Genomic DNA, 18,392 nt, shown 5'->3' with positions numbered 1-18,392 from the left:
ATGATTTCACAAACTTCCTGAATAATAGATATGTTCCTATTTTCATGTGAAACATTGAAAATTTGGAATAGGGAAACACTTTAAACTGATACATACCATGTGTGATATTAGATTATTTGTGAATCCTTCTTATCAACACAAAATACATCAATATAATACTCTATGATACTACTCTGTACATAAAAACATTCATATTAATCTCAGAAGTTGAGTGGTATGGTCCAATACGAACTGAATATAGATTTATATAACCATATGAAAATCTCAAATACTGATATATTACCATGTTCACACTAGGTAAAACGTTTTAGAGACACCATTTCTGATTTGCAAACACAGGCGATTAATAGTAAGTCCATGTTTGTCCACACAGACAAAGTTAAGTCTTTGTTTTGGTGTTTTAGCTGGCTAAATGCACCTTCTTAAAGGCAGGGGGAGCCTATAAATACCCCCTATCTCCCTGGGGATTCATAATCCAACATGAGTGGCACATGGTAACAACGTCAACGAATGCTCCCGAAAATCTGGATCTTTCAACAACCATGGTGTAAATTAAAGCACTGTTTCAACATATTACGTTTTGTGAATACTTGGGCATCACCCTGTTAGCGAAATTTCTCTCATTTTTTCCATTTTAAGTTGATTTTTTATGCCAAAACTGCTTCGATGCTGTGTTCGAAGAGTCCAACAAACAATAGATGAAAGCATTCAAACAGCTGCCATTCACGAGGGGACGCGCAAAGGTGCAAACGATCAAACATTTTGTGTACATCGGATCGATTACGATGTCAACAATGAATAAACGATTCTTACTACTGAACGAAAAAACTTGACCAACGGTTACTGAACACGCGCCTGAATGAGTTCAGACACAAACGGACTACTTCATGGTTTCAAGCAGATTGCCTCTCCCTTTTGTTCGTTGATATGTGTACCTGTAGGCCTATGAATGGGTGATGTGTGTGTTGACCTGCAGTACGATATTTTACGATGGATCGCTTTTGGAAGTATGTTGTGGCCTAGCCCTGCGTACGATGACGTGTATTCCCGGCGCAGGCGTTATACGGCCTCCCACCACAGCTCTGCTGATTACCATGGACAACACCGGCAACATGTGGATCAATTTGGACGGAGCACGAAAAATACTTTCTAACTGTTTTCGGCCGAAATCAACTCGATTCCGATCTACATGTATGCAGCCTACCAAAACCACTCAACCGCTCACAGACCACAAAAAAAAATGCTCTCGTGACGTCCAAAACCGTTGTTTGCTCGCGATGCACAGTCAATGGCTCATGCAGTGGACGGGCATTGGATCCCGGTGGTGGCAGTCTCGGAGCAGCCGGGTACGCACGCTCGTTAGAAATTTCGCGGAAAAGGGGGTGATTTTCGTCGGACATCACGGAGACATCTAGGTCCGTGAAATCGAGAAAAAGGGGTACTTTTTCAGATCACCCTCCGAGAATAGGTCTGGTTCTTCTCCCAAGACGCTTTCTCACTCGAGAGAGTAAAACCCAGCAGCGGTCCCCCCAAGCCATGATCCAGAACCGTCCCGGGAGAACCGTACATCACATCGTGAAGGTGATTGTAAGTCAGCACACTTGCTTTGAAATTGGTAAATTATGGTATTCAAATGTCTTGGCAAACATTTAGGTAAAATCTCCCAGATATCGGAAAAAAGGGGGTGTTTTTCGCAGTGATTTTCTCCCAGATTTTCCCAAAAAAGGGGGTGTTTTTCAGAGAAAAATTCTGGGAAAAGGGGTACATTTCAAACTCTGCTAACGAGCGTGGGTACCCACCCATCCAGAGACTGCCACCACCGGGCATTGGATACGTTCATGCCACGATTATGAGGTGCCCATGAGCTTCATTATTTCCTGTCGGGTCGGGGCGATGAAACTGAATCGTGATTGATTCATCTCTGTCGGATTTGACCAAAAAGAGACACTTGACATAGATTATAGCATCAAATGTTGACCGTTCAGACTGAAACATGATAAAAGGTCTGAAGATCGCCGTGATCGGTGATGTCGTTCTTCTCTATACGTTTTTCTGAGCTAGTTTTTTACTAAATTGTTCGAGTATTAGCTGACGTTTTTTTTGAAAACTTAATCAACTTTTCTTTCCCAACCAGGGCACAACATTACCTTACTTTCATGATAACCTAGGATGAATTAAATCGCAGATTAATAGACTCTTATGTTCTTCCTCGGTTGTCTGTGACTGATTTTGCTATCCCAATATCGATATTGCGTTCGCACTCGGGTGTCTTGAAACTTACGTCATTCACTGAAATAGTTTTCGGACAAACTCAAGAAATTCGACAACTACTAACGAATAGTCGGCAAAATTTACAGAGACAAGCAATAATAATTATGGTCATTTTACCGTCTTTTTTACCATTTTTGCCGTTTTAGATAAGCGGACTCGTTTGACGGAAACAGTATATAACGATCTTAGTTCCCATATTTTTACCCTACCGTGCGAGTGTAGTATTCGAATGAGTGAGATCATCATCTTACGCTGTTCCGAGTGGTCTGGAGATTTTTATGATTTTCAATAAATTGACCTTATCAAAATTACTCTGTTTTACATTGCTTGGATATTGATATTTTTTCCGTACGTTTTGACTGTTGATTTGAAGTCTTTTGATTCTCCATTGGCAGCAGCACATGTACGGTTACAACCGCCATGTGATGACCAGAGTGTGGTTGTAAAGTTGTCGGGACGTTGTTCAGAAGAAAAATCATTTTGTATTTAGAGGCTTCAGTTCGGGATTTTTCAAGATAAACAAATCATTATACATTTCCTACGTCTTTGAAACGGGGATTACGGTAATGGGATGAATGTGATGAAAATTTTGTGAACGTCTTTGCAATGTGTTCCCACGATGAGTGTGAACTGATTCTTTGTTAGTAAAAATCGTCAGAAATGGTCCAGTGACCGTGATAAAATAAACACAGATGCAAAACCATTGCGAGGAAGATAGTAAGAAATTCACATTGCAATATTTGCTGTCGTATTTCTCAGCAGGAATAATAAGTTTTTACACGTTGTGTATAAGAACAGCAAGCAGGTGTTCGGCGGTCAATTGCTTCTATCATAATGATCTTGATCGCAGCTATTTGGCGAGAAGACAGCGGGTACTTATAATCTCGCAAAATTATTGATATCATGTCTTTGTGTTGAAAATTTTCGATCGGAGGCAGCTCAAATCAACAGCCGTGATACATTCAGAATTGTGTTCTCACTGGACACCGAACTACCTGCTATCAACAGTACGTTATGTACCATCGGCGGTAACACATTGTCGTAATCTTGTCTAATTCTGCCCCGCCGTTTGTACCGTCCAGAAATTTCAAAGCTAGATTTTTTCACCCTGACATATAATACAGCGACCTTGCACACTAATGATCATTCCACTGTTTCTGTTGGGGTTTGTTGGTTTTTAATTTGCTCCGTGGCCCCGGTAAGATTTTTTCAATACGATACACAGTTTGAATTTTTTTCAAGGTAAATTTAGTATATTCCCAGTTTGTGGGGTAAAGTTTCTGGTGTGAAAGTTTGAGTTGACGCTGATAGAGTAGACGTCGAGCCCGGCACAGTTGACTGGGACCCGGTCGGTTTGGGGTCGTTTAGTCCAGAAACCTGCAGCAGAGTTCTTTATGATCACCGTTCGGCATTTGGGTGATTTTTTGGTCAAAGTAATGCAGTAACAATGTACGCCAGATTCTTTGTGTTGTTTTTGTCACAACCGTCATACGCGTATACGGACGGTTTTCGATCAAAAACGGTAGTAATATCCAGTGCTCGTAAATGCGTGCAAAATTTATTCAGTGACTGTTTACGCAGCAGTCGTAAATATGACTAGGATTTACCACCACGTAACAACTGTAAACACCGCATTAACAGTCCATGCGAAAATTTTGTGCTGAATCGAGGGAGATAACAATTGCGGTAGAAAAGGTCAGTCCATCATCCGTCAAAGTTGTTGATCGGAAAAATCTTCACTGAGCGCCAACTACATGAGTGGCTGTTATAGTTGTACACGTAGTTCTGTGGGCTTTTCCACTGTCCCTTGTTACGAGCTATGTTCAAAGTGACGTCAAGCTACGAATATTTTCATGTACTGAGTTACAGACATCGGTGAAGTACCGGGTACATTGATTTTGTTCAAAACCACTGCCTGTTTGTTCCTCGTGTTGTTTTTTGTTTCCCTAACGTCGACTGGCTCTATGTGCGTACAAACATAGCAGTCGGGATTAAGATTTCCTGGATAAATAGATTTATTCCGCCTCTGACGCAAAGATACACACTGTTTTACATGTGCCACTCCTAGGCCCTGGGATCGATTTCCATATCTTCTTAAGCTCAAATATGAGTATGGCCAAGCATATAGCAGTGCCAGATGGTTGCGTGAACAATATCGTTATGACTTGTGTTTGATTTTCAGACAGTTCCTCGAAGAAGACATCAAGATTCTCCCTGTACCACTTTGTGTGTTGCTGTCTACAACTTCCACATAAGTTTCAGCAACTTGATTTTCCGGTGGCACTGCTTGGCTGTCTGGATGAGCCCCTTTTGCATGACCTTTTCAGTTAATTTATTTAAAAGCATGGCTGTCCCTACATGTTCTGTTCAGCATTCGTTGAATGCCTTTGTCTAACCAGACTAAAATAAGTAATTTGACATCTTCATTGGACCAATTGTTGCCTGAAATGCAGTTGTCTGTGCAGCCGCCACGAAGAAAGCTTGTTGAATGTTCTACATTACAAAAACCTATCACATGAGGGCATTTAGAATGTTCCTAAAGCGGCGTGGTCCATTCAGACAGCGTGTTGCTGATGGGAGTCAATCTGTACACCTGCTCAGGGCTGGTCAGCGACGCAGTCTCAAATCTGAAATGTTCTAGGACCACTAAGGACTGTCAATACGTAATTTTTTATGCCAGTATTTGACCTAAGACGTTTCAGAAGTGTTTCAATGGTGCCTGTGTGAACACAGTATAGGTGAACAATTGGTGCTTATAACAATGAGATTAATGGATTAACACCTCAAGGTTTTTGAGAAAGTCGTTGTTTGCATTTCAGTAATCACTGTTGTAAATAAATCCTTTTATCCTAATGATGATCTTTTTTTCTGAAAGTGATGTGTGAAAGCTGAATGCCGTCTTTGATATATCAGTGTTCTTTCCTTGCTGGGAATCACATGTTGCATGCTTTGGGGGCTACAGTTATGATAACATTTCTGCGGCTATTCCCTCTTATAATGTGACTACACTGATATTACAAAGGTGGTAGGTAACCTCTCCCTCTTTCTGAGGTAAATTTTCCAGAATTTTTTTTTTCTGCCAATCACCTCTCCCAAAAGCATTACAAATCCACCTTTTAAATGACCAATAACAGTGAATGTCATTTTGATTGTTTAAAAACAATCATTCAGATTCAGGTGCTGATGGGCTTTGAAGGGGTCTTTGGAAGTCCAACCAACATTCCCTTTTATTTACCAATTGAAAACAAACCTCAAGAAGGTCAGTTTCATAATCAAATCCCAGTGTCTCTTTTAAGGCTTAGCTAACAAGTCCTGTCCATGAGTATCCTCTCCAATGTAGACATAGCTGCTTTTCTCTGGACAGATTGTGACAGATTGAAGAAAGGTCTGAAATTTCATCATTTTTATAAACAAAAGAAAATTCCAAGGAAGTCAAACCTCACTATCCTCATTTAATCAACAAAGAATACTAATTATATTACCATGCCCTGCTCGTCGCATTTTGATTGGTCGAGCTGAACCATGTGACTGACCACAAATACACAGTAATGGTTTGTTTACATGCCCGTGAATATGAATAATAAGATTAACAACTCAAAGTATCGTAATTTTACAGCTCAAACGTAAATCATAATTAATCACAAAATAAATTGAGCACTTGTAAGTCAAGTTGAGATACTTTTTTCTGAAAACATCTCCGGATTTGCCAATTTTTTACAGCGCGCCTGACAGTGCGTCGTGTATTGCTCAGTTTCTGGGGCCCAGTTGTCGTTTGTTCCTGAAATTTTCGGAAATTTTGACAGTTTTCTTGGGTTCGCTGATAATATAATGGAAATAACAGACTCCGCTCTGACCATTAACGTTTATTTATGGGCGCGGGCTCGAGGAAAGCCAAATTAATGGGCTTGGCAAGCCTTGCCCGTTAATTTTTAGCTTTCCTCTCGCCCTTGCCCACAAATAAATGTTAATGGTCAGCGCGTCGCCCGTTATTTCTATATCGATCAACTTCACAAGATTGCTATTGAAAAAAAAATACAGAACCTTTAGTTATCACATAAACTTTGATAAAGATAGCAAAGTCCCAAAAATAGTTGACATACAGACGACAGGTTTCAATTTCCATAACAGACTTCCTGGATGTAACAATAGATACACAGATACACACAGATTAGTATTAGCTGGTGATATTATCCCATTTTAGCATCTAAGAGCACTCTGACTGAAATGGATTATGTCACTATATCAGCAACAACTAGCATGTATGTGTGCATCAAGAGTGATGCTGCGGAGATTTCTCTGGAAATTCCTAGAACCATCAAATGTCAGACTATACCGGTACAGTACTTGTCCTCTGTATGTTAGCCAAAAGTGCCAGATATTCTTCAATAAACTGAGAATCGCCTGTATGACTTATCTCAGTCAAAAAAGCTTGTACACTTTTCCCTCTCAGGCTTTGTCATAGAATTATAGAAAATGGTACTTTCATGACAGTAGAATGAGATTAGATGGTGACAAAAATACTCACATTATGCTTCTTCTCTATCGTTTAAAATTTTAGGAAAAAGTCAGGTGTTGTGAAGAACAAATGGTAGAACAAATGGTAGGAATTTCTTATTATTGAACTTCTATGCTTGATCTCACCATATGCAGGCAAATATTCAAAAGCTGAATAACCTATGAACGCTACACAACCTTTGTAGATTATCTTTTCTGTGATGACAACCATCATACAGTTCAAAATTTTGTTATAGAACTTTTACCCATCATAATATGGTTCAGCCACACTGCTTTGAATTGTGCAGAAGTGGGGAATGAAGAATTGGGGTTGCAACCTAAACAACTGACGTATGAAACCAGCATAAAAATGCAATGGTATTTGTGATACTGCTAACATCGAACAGATGCACACACAGATACACAAACTTATTTTGGAACAAGCAGATACAGTGTATATCATCAAGGTATTGTAAAAGCTCCATTTGCAGTGCCTTCCTTAACCCTTTTCCTGCCAAGTTCATATTTCACCATTAGGTCAAGTTGGTTAAAAACACAGACTGTGGTTATAGGGACCATGGTTAAAACTAGTGAAGCAAAACATGTTCCATATGGTGCATTTTAACAAAGACTTGAAGATTTGAAGGTCCCTGAAGACAGAGATACTGTAAACATGATTTTTACAGGCTAAAGCTGCTATATCATACCAACCTAAGTAGGTGAAAATATGTATGGTTTTGGCTAAATACCGCATTTTACTGACTTGGCAGACGAGGAAGTGATACTGTCTGGCAGGTAAAAGGTTAATGTCTTAGTTTGCAGATTTTATACTACAAATGGATGCTTTCCGATGACATTGCGACTGTGAAAAGTCTTCACACAAAGAGAAGCCAACCTGAAATTCTAGTGCGATTGTCTTCTCCCAGAGTGTTGTGGAAAAGCTTTCAACTCTGCTTTGTCCATGCAGTCAATACTTAGGGATTCAAACCGGCACTGCTTAGTGACAGTTGCTAATGGCAATTTCTCACATCTAATGAACATACAGGGAATTTTTGTGACTTTGTTAGGAAGCATTATGCAAAATAATGCCATCAGAGTAGAACAGATGCTTAGTTACCTGTTACCGGAGTATGTGATGTTAATAGAGCAATGCAAATGAGTATGAAAACTTACAAAAGACTGCGCTACCATGGAAGCCATGAATTTGTTACAGTCTGTAGAAAGGATACATCTATGTGATATGGTGGATGGATTTGGTCAGCAAATTACAGTAAAGATAAACCATGTCTTGGAAATTAACAGCAATGCACTTAATACAAGTATAGCTCTCGCCATATCTGAAAAACTCGAGAGATATATAAAATTCTCTACTATTTATCTATTTACCTATCTCTACTATTCTACTCCGATTGGATTTTTCATGATGGTTTTTTCCAAAAGTCTAATGAAATTGTGAACAGTTCTAAGGTTTATTAAAAATTTGAAAAAAAACACAAAAAAGAACACCTGTACAGAGTAAAATGTGAAAATAATTCTAAAAGGCCAATTGGTATGTTTAGAACACTGCTAGCATTAGTAACTCTATGCACGTTGAATCCTCCGGCATACTTGATCACCGTCCATTTTCTCTTCACCTCTTCTTTACACTGTCAGCCTCCATAGCTCACAGAGAAATGATTTGTGCATGGGTGCAAGGGTGCATATAATGGAAGACTAACACACTGCCTACAACCCGTTTTTTTTTTTTTTCTTTTGTAGATGGCACCAGTCAGCTGGCAAATGCATCTCAATGTCAATGGGCTATTGTGTGAAAAGCTGTGCATCTGACATACAGTATTAAAGTCAAGCGTTGATGAAAGAGCCCCTTATGCAGCAATAATGGCTGCAGAAGAAACTCAGTTCAGACTGATGGCCGTTACATGTGACAACAATGTGAGAATTTCCAGTGAATACAAAGGAAAGCTGACCGTGAAATGCAAGCCAGTGTGGATTATGAAACCACTGCAGAAAGTTGCCGATGTTGCAACATTATAATGATTATGAGACACTCACTGACACTGGAATGATAGATGTAATATTTTAGATAAAAGTCTCATTGACGTTTCTAGACTGCTTGTAATGTTTGAAATCCAAAGCAGAACAAAATACTCAGTGTGATAAACCCTGAAAACAAATATGTTTACTTGTACTTGACATAATAACACTAACTTCAATGATTTTCAATGATCATCCTTCTCATCCTAATCATTATCTCATTATTATCATTGCTATTTCAATTATTATCATCTCCATCATGGCATCATTATTATTATCATTCTTGTCACTACCACCATATCCATCATCATCATCATCATCACTATAATCACCATCATCATCATCATCATCATCATTGTCGTTATCATCATCATCACAAGTGTAATCACCATGATCATCATAATGATTATCATGATCACTAATGATGATGATGATCATGATGATGATCAGATCCTCACCTAAAATCAGATGAAGTTTTGCATCTGTTTGGAAAGCATAATGCAGTGTTACAAGGAAAGGACACCGCCGCACAGCTTCTAAGACCTGCCTCTCTGTTAACGTATGCTCTGTTGTCTTTGCCTTTTGCACTATGCTGGCCTTCTTGAGAACCTTCATGGCAAACAGCTTGCCGGAGTCATGGCCACCCACTTTCCGAACCAGGAATACTTTGCCATAAGCTGGAAAGGAAATAAATGCACAAATTAAGATTAAGTAATCAGATATACAGTAATACATACTGGCAACAGTAATGAGATCATCACAAAAACATGGCGCAATGAGTTGACAAGTAAATCATGACACTAGGTCATATCATTCTAGAAAATTTTCACACACTGTTTGTAGTCAATAAATCATTTCTGATAAAATAAGGCACTGTATAACTTTATCAAATAGATATACACTGTATGCACTGACAACTGCAGTGCCTGAGAAGAGTAAAAGTAATATGGTACATGACTTTCAACTGAGTGACCTGAACTATTTGAAGTGTACGTTTCCTCGATTTACACATACACTTGATCAGCGCTCTTAAAGCTGAGAATCAATCAACTCTCATTGTCAAAGTGTGACATTAAGGCCAAAGTTAACCACCCTAATTACACTTGCATTGATATCTTAACACTGGCGTTGATAACTTCACGCCTGAATTCTTCAAGTATTAAATATTCATGAATTCTATTGGTAATGTCACAGGATTTGAATGGTCTTGAAGGGGACATGTAGTTAAGAGAAACTTCAAACCAAGTAAGTCTATAAAAGTCTACAAATACATTTATATGAGCTGAAAATACCGGTAATTTGATGATAGCACACAGCCACATGCATGAACACACATTGGATGTTGACATTAAAACACATGGGTCGATCTTTGAAGATCTGTTAATGCAACTCTCAGTACCTGCCTTGAACAAGTACCTGATAAAATTATATAAGATACTTTTCCAAATCAGTTGGGCACAAAACTTAGACACAGAAAGAAGTTATTGTATGAATGTTGGAATTCGAGTTTGGAAGAGTTGAAAGTTTTGTTCAGTTACAATTTCCATGACAAAGTAGAGGTAATAAAAATCACTTTAGTTCTCTCACACATTCCAGAAATAAGTAGGAAAAATCATGCATTTTCTGAATAAATTATAGTCCAGTGAACATTGAATTCATTACATTATCAATAGTTGTCACCATGTTAACAAATCAATGGGTCAAAGTGCCACACCGGTGGCAATCATAAGATGGCAGCAATGGTTGTTCTGAGGAACTGAAGCCGGCTATTGCTATCATGATAATGACGCAAAAAGGCAATTAGTTTGCTCCAACATTATTTTGGGGGAAAAAAAGACTGGAACTTGCCAATTGATTATAGGGTTTCAGAATGCCTTACATAACTGTGTGATGCAAATACCCTGTCTGCTTTGGAATGAGTTTTATCTCAGTATACATGTATGGCTGTGTGTTAAAATGCAACAAATGTCAGGTAACATGTGTGAGTTTATTTAGCAGATGATTAATACTTTTTAATTTTGAATCTTTTTCTCTCATCTACTAAATACTAACAGGTTGTGTGACGCTTTTTAACATTTTTCATACCTTTTCTTTCATTTTAAGTCATACCTTCAACTGACAAAACAAAATGATAATTAGAGTGTATAACCTAAAGGCAAAATATGACTAAGCCTAGTCTGGTATGCTAGATTCTAAAGCTTCATTAAATATTCCACTGTTACTGCACAAACAAAACATGTACACATCAAATTGAATGGCAACATATTTGAACTGTATCTATCCTTTGGTGAACAAAAAAATTCCACATAATGGGACAGGTCCACAGTGTGGAAAAGGTTTCACAACTATATTTCACTTCTCCTACTTTGTTGAAAAGATGAAAATCTTCTCAAGGTCACTTTTTACCCTCAAGACATAATATGTATAAAGCAAGCTGGAAATATTAAATATAAGTTTTCTCACACCATCATTCATCAACACACTATTCTTTCAATTTTCGCAACTAATCAAAATATAATATGTAAATGACCTCATTCATCAACACACTATTCTTTCAATTTTCACAACTAATCAAAATATAATATGTAAATGACCTCATTCATCAACACACTATTCTTTCAATTTTTGCAACTTATCAAAATATAATATGTAAATGACCTCATTCATCAACACACTATTCTTTCAATTTTCACAACTAATCAAAATATAATATGTAAATGACCTAATTCATCAACACACTATTCTTTCAATTTTCACAACTAATCAAAATATAATATGTAAATGACCTAATTCATCAACACACTATTCTTTCAATTTTTGCAACTTATCAAAATATAATATGTAAGTGACCTCATTCATCAACACACTATTCTTTCAATTTTCACAAATAATCAAAATATTATATGTAAATGACCTCATTCATCAACACACTATTCTTTCAATTTTTGCAACTTATCAAAATATAATATGTAAGTGACCTCATTCATCAACACACTATTCTTTCAATTTTCACAACTTATCAAAATATAATATGTAAATGACCTAATTCATCAACACACTATTCTTTCAATTTTCACAACTAATCAAAATATAATATGTAAATGACCTAATTCATCAATACACTATTCTTTCAATTTTTGCAACTTATCAAAATATAATATGTAAGTGACCTCATTCATCAACACACTATTCTTTCAATTTTCACAAATAATCGAAATATTATATGTAAATGACCTCATTCATCAACACACTATTCTTTCAATTTTTGCAACTTATCAAAATATAATATGTAAATGACCTAATTCATCAACACACTATTCTTTCAATTTTCACAACTAATCAAAATATAATATGTAAATGACCTCATTCATCAACACACTATTCTTTCAATTTTCACAACTTATCAAAATATAATATGTAAGTGACCTCATTCATCAACACACTATTCTTTCAATTTTCACAGATAATGAAAATATAATATGTAAATGACCTCATTCATCAACACACTATTCTTTCAATTTTTGCAACTTATCAAAATATAATATGTAAATGACCTCATTCATCAACACACTATTCTTTCAATTTTCGCAACTTATCAAAATATAATATGTAAATTACCTCATTCACCAACACACTATTCCTTGAATATTCACAACTAATCAAAATATAATATGTAAATGACCTAATTCATCAACACACTATTCTTTCAATATGCACAACTAATCAAAATATAATATGTAAATGACCTCATTCATTAACACACTATTCTTTCAATTTTCACAATTAATCAAAATATAATATGTAAATGACCTCATTCATCAACACACTATTATTTCAATATTCACAACTTATCAAAATATAATATGTAAATGACCTCATTCATCAACACATTATTCTTTCAATATTCACATCTAATCAAAATATAATATGTAAATGACCTCATTCATCAACACACTATTCTTTCAATTTTTGCAACTTATCAAAATATTATGTGAATGGCCTCATTCATTAACACACTATTCTTTCAATTTTCACAATTAATCAAAATATAATATGTAAATGACCTCATTCATCAACACACAATTCTTTCAATTTTCACATCTAATCAAAATATAATATGAAAATGACCTCTACATACATGTAGGCCAGAAACCAACCTCTACGTTCATTGTTCTGTCTGTACTCAAACAAGGCTTTAGTAGTGATGGAATATTTGAAAGCTTGCTTTCCCTTACATTTTTCTCAATAGAATTTTTTTCAAAGTTGTCTTAGCATAAGAAAACCTCATATTCTCTTGAGAAATGTAATTCATATTTCATTTTTTAAAAAGTCCTTGTTCAACAGACCATTTATTAGACTGGAAATTAATAATTATAATGAGATGCTGTTGGAAATATGTTTGCGCAGATGATTGCCGTGAAAAATGTAAATGCAAATTCAAGTCCACAGGAATATGTATGTGTCTTTGACAAAGTGAATTGTATAAGTCGTCCTTATGCTAACTTTCTACTTCATCACTCACTGCTTTGACAAGGCTAAAAAGGTAGAATTGAAGAGCCTAAACCAGCATGTATAAAGGGCCTATGCCATCAGCAGGATCCTATGCAAGCTGATTGCCAACAGCTCAGCTGGCTAGGAATAAAACCACACCAGTGCATGACTAGCTTTCCATCAATAAATACGCTGCATGCGATACACACACGACAGGTGGCAAAGTGTATATCAATACTACTGGGTCTCCCTTGGTACATGTATCTTTCCATAGATCCCTTACTTCACTATTTAATATAGTGAGCATAAACCAATTTGATAAAACAACAGATTTTTCTCTCTGTAAACACTGTGCAGAATCTTGTACAGATGGAAATAATTTACATATGCTTTCTAATGTTAAATGGAGTATTACAGAGATTGGAATATTAATCTTTGCAGATAGAAACAAACCAGCAATAAAAATATGATTTGTTCACGTGTCAATGCCAATTATAGCAAGAGTTAATGATTGAATAAGTTGACAAGCAGGGTCAGTTTTTGTTAAGTTTGTTAAGCAATCTTGCCGACAAAACAATGGCTAGTTCATTGCCATAATCCTTTAAGGGCACTGTTCAGCCAGAAAGTTGAGACTGAAATTACAGTAAATCAATACCAGCTCTATGAAATGTAGACTGCCTTTTCCACTATGTAGCTTCACCACAAAACAAGACAGAAAAAATACAATCAAGGTCTTCACGATTATAGAAATATACACTTTGTCAGTCACATTTTAAGTGCACATATCAGTGGAATGATTGGAAAACAGAAGTCTGCATGGGGGTGCCTGGAGGTAAATTTTCAGAATCAATAGGACAGACACCCCCCTCTGTACTATTCATACAGTTCTTGCAGTGCAAAGTTCACAAGTTCATGCCTTGTACAATGCTGTATGATGTTGTCAAGTTTGTTTCATTATGTGCATCCAGCTGTACGTCTACAAAGTTACTTTTGATATTGGAAAAAAGATGCCCTAGAAAGGGTAAATTGGAAAGCCATATTAGTATTACCGGTATCTAAACTTCAGAACTGCATGAGAAAGACAGGAAAAATCATGAGACAGAAGGTAAATTCGAACAAAAGTGATACCCTAGTAACCTACATGTACATGTAGCTTCACCTCCCACACGCACATTATCATTAGTTATGAAAAGCTGCAGGTATTGAACTGCAAAATATTCATACAATTTGTTGAGAGCAATACACCCATGCAGGTACATCATAGACTTGGCAATAAAGGACAACAGGATTTTATTCACAATATCATTGATGTTAAAGAGTCGGTATACCGGTATACTTACCATATTTAAACGCTAAATCATTTTCAATGTGTGGGCTCAATTGGATATTATATCTGGATGGTAGATAAATGTGTTCTATAGAGTACAGTGTACGTGGTGTACAATTATGAGAGCTACAGAAATCACATCATGTTATTGTTGTGGCAAAATGCTGCTGACCTTTGTTGTTCATAGACTATGATTTCTACTTGCTCTCAACACAAACACAGAGATATTTTCACTTTTACTATGTTGCTTCATTTATAGCGGAGACTTTCCCTTTTTGAAATATTAAACTGTAAAAAGATAACTCCTTAGTTAATGTGGGTTACCGGTTAAAACAGCAATCAAGGGTCTCACTATCGTTGAAACATGACTTGAATCTCGCTCTCTTGAGGAATCTGCAAATAGTCACACACACAACGTACGGAGTATCACTTTTGCTCATAATAACTTTGTTCATACAGGCTAATTTGGCCAGGACCTGATCAAGGATCAAATTTAATATCCATTCAGACATGATCACAACGAAAAAATACACTGACGTAACTTAGCTCTATGTGACCTCTGACCTTTCAAAGTTCACATAGGCGGGCTTGGATATTAACATCACAATGCAGGGCTCGAAATTAACTTTTTATCCTGGTAGTCCACTTGGGCTACCATTTTCTGAAGTTGGTAGCCCAGTGACAGTGTCTGGTAGTCCATGAATATTTTAGTTTTGGGATACTGTACTCGTCCAAGTATAAGCCCTGGTTCAGCAACACAAAATAGCAGTAAAACCAGGGGCTTCAACTCAAGAAACCCCATGTTATGTGTCAAGAACGCTTAATTTATGCTAATTTATGTACATTTTTAACACTTTCTATCACTTTCAAAATCAGCTTATACATCCACAGAAATTGTAACTTGAGTAAATAAAAACAGAAAAAATTAAAGCTGCAAGCAGCGTTGGCGGGGCCCAAGCGGTTAACATGGTTGAAAAATCTTGCACTAATGATATTATGTGCAAAATTCGAGCTTGAAAAAGTAGGATTTTGAACATCATCTAGTGGTTACTGTACGTTTCACTTGGAATTTTATATTTTACGGAAAATCCAATATGGCGGCCAAACCACGTGACCGATCAAAACGCCTTTCGCAAACTTGAAAGAGATCACACTTAAGATGTTACATGTCAAATTTCAGTCAAATCGGTGTGTTGGTTCTGGAGGAGAAGATTCTTAGAGATTAAATCACGATTTTAGCAAAATGCAATATGGCGGCCAAATCACGCGACCGATCGAAAATCTTTTTCACAAACTTGAAAGAGATCACTCTAAGGATGACATGAGTAAAATTTCAGCTCAAACGGTATTTGGTTCTTGAGAAGAAGATTTTTAATGATTAAATTGCGATTTTCGCATAATCCAATATGGCGGTCAAATCACGTGACCGATTCAAATGTTTTTCGCAAACTTCAAAGAGATCACTCTAAGGATGACATGAGTAAAATTTCAGTTCAAATGGTGTTTTGATTCATGAGAAGAAGATTTTTGAAGATTAAATTGCGATTTTCGCAAAATCCAATATGGCGGCCAAATCACGTGACCGATCGAAATGTTATTCGCAAACTTGAAAGAGATCACTCTAAGGATGACAATGAGTAAAATTTCAGCTAAAACGGTGTTTTGGTTCTTGAGAAGAAGATTTTTAATGATTAAATGGGTATTTTAAAAAAATCCAATATGGCGGCCAAATCACATGACCGATCGAAATCTTTTTCGCAAACTTGAAAGAGATAATTCTAAGGATGACATGAGTAAAATTTCAGCTCAAACAGTGTTTTGGTTCTTGAGTAGAAGATTTTTTAAGATTAAATTGCGATTTTCGCAAAATCCAATATGGCGGCCAAATCACGTGATCGATCGAAATGATATTTGCAAACATGAAAGAGATCACTCTAAGGATGACATGAGTAAAATTTCATTTCAAACGGTGTTTTGGTTCTTGAGTAGAAGATTTATGAAGATTAAATTGCGATTTTCGCAAAATCCAAGATGGCGGCCAAATCACGTGACCGATCGAAATGTTATTCGCAAACTTGAAAGAGATCACTCTAAGGATGACAAGAGTAAAATTTCAGCTCAAACAGTGTTTTGGTTCTTGAGAAGAAGATTTTTAAAGATTAAATGGCTATTTTTCAAAAATCCAATATGGCGGCCAAAGTCACGTGACCGCACGCGATTTTATTTACAAAATCTAAAGACCTTAGGTCATGCTTCCTATAGAAAAAAATTCAAATTTACCAGACCCCTAGATCATCAGGAAAAGCCGTTTTTAGGTTTTTGAAAAATCCAATATGGCCGCCAGGTCACGTGACCAATCGAAATTTGCATACCCAGGTGCACGAGATCTTATAGGTACCTATTAGCCCTGCAAGTTTTAGAAGTCTGCGGTGAGCGGTGTTTGAGTTCTAGGTCACCAAAAAAGGAGCGGAAGAACGAAAAGAAGAAGAAGAAGATTAAAGCTGCAAGCAGCGTTGGCGGGGCCCAAGCGGTTAACATGGTTGAAATATCCTGCACTAATGATATTATATGCAACATTTGAGCTTCAAATAGTAGGATTTTGAACATCATCTAATAGTTACTTTACGTTTCACTTGAAATTTAATTTTTACGGAAAATCCAATATGGCGGCCAAACCACGTGACCGATCAAAACGCATTTCGCAAACTTAAAATCACATCACACTTAAGATGGTATATGAAAATTTCTGTCAAATCAGTGTTTGTTTGGGAGAGAAGATTTTAAAGATTAAATCACGATTTTCGAAAAATCCAATATGGCAGCCAAACCACGTGACCGATCCAAACGCCTTTTGCAAACTTGAAAGAGATCACACTTAAGATGTTACACAGAAAATTTCAGCTCAATCGGTGTGTTGGTTGTGGAGAAGAAAATTTTTAAATATTAATTCATGATTTTCCTAAAATCCAATATGGCGGCCAACCACATGACTGATCAAAACGCCTTTTGCAAATTTGAAAGCGATCACACTTAAGATGTTACATGTCAAATTTCAGTTTAATCGGTGTGTTGGTTCTGGAGAAGAAGATTTTTAAAGATTAAATCACGATTTTCGCAAAAATCCAATATGGCGGCCAGACCACATGACCGATCAAAACGCCTTTCGCAAACTTGAAAGAGATCACACTTAAGATGTTACATGTCAAATTTCAGTCGAATCGGTGTGTTGGTTCCGGAGAAGAAGATTTTTAAAGATTATATGACGATTTTCGCAAAAATCCAATATGGCGGCCAGACCACGTGACCGATCAAAACGCCTTTCGCAAACTTGAAAGAGATCACACTTAAGATGTAACATGTGAAATTTCAGTCGTATCGGTGTGTTGGTTCTGGAGAAGAAGATTTTTAAAGATTAAATAACGATTTTCGCAAAAATCCAATATGGCGGCCAGACCACGTGACCGATAAATACGCCTTTCGCAAACTTGAAAGAGATCACACTTAAGATGTTACATGTCAAATTTCAGTCGAATCAGTGTGTTGGTTCTGGAGAAGAAGATTTTTGAAGATAAATCACGATTTTCTCAAAATCCAATATGGCGGCCAAACCACGTGACCGATCAAAACGCCTTTCGCAAACTTGAAAGAGATAACACTTAAGATGTTACATGTGAAATTTCAGTCGAATCGGTGTTTTGGTTCTGGAGAAGAAGATTTTTAAAGATTAAATGGGTATTTTTCAAAAATCCAATATGGCGGCCAAGGTCACGTGACC

At 36.7% G+C, this 18,392-nt stretch overlaps 1 protein-coding gene across 1 annotated transcript in view; it reads right to left on the bottom strand.

The window, feature by feature from the left end:
* Nucleotides 1–18,392, bottom strand: part of LOC139149980 (ribosomal protein S6 kinase alpha-5-like) — a 96,585-nt gene that overhangs the window by 59,332 nt on the left and 18,861 nt on the right. The window contains exon 3 of the mRNA XM_070722097.1: nt 9,258–9,476. Coding sequence (XP_070578198.1) covers nt 9,258–9,476 — 219 coding nt within the window. The remainder of the gene's footprint in view (nt 1–9,257; nt 9,477–18,392) is intronic.

Source organism: Ptychodera flava, chromosome 14, assembly GCF_041260155.1.
Source record: "Ptychodera flava strain L36383 chromosome 14, AS_Pfla_20210202, whole genome shotgun sequence".
Taxonomy (NCBI): domain Eukaryota; kingdom Metazoa; phylum Hemichordata; class Enteropneusta; family Ptychoderidae; genus Ptychodera; species Ptychodera flava.
Note: the sequence above shows the minus strand (reverse complement) of the source record. Positions and strands in the feature narration are given on the sequence as shown.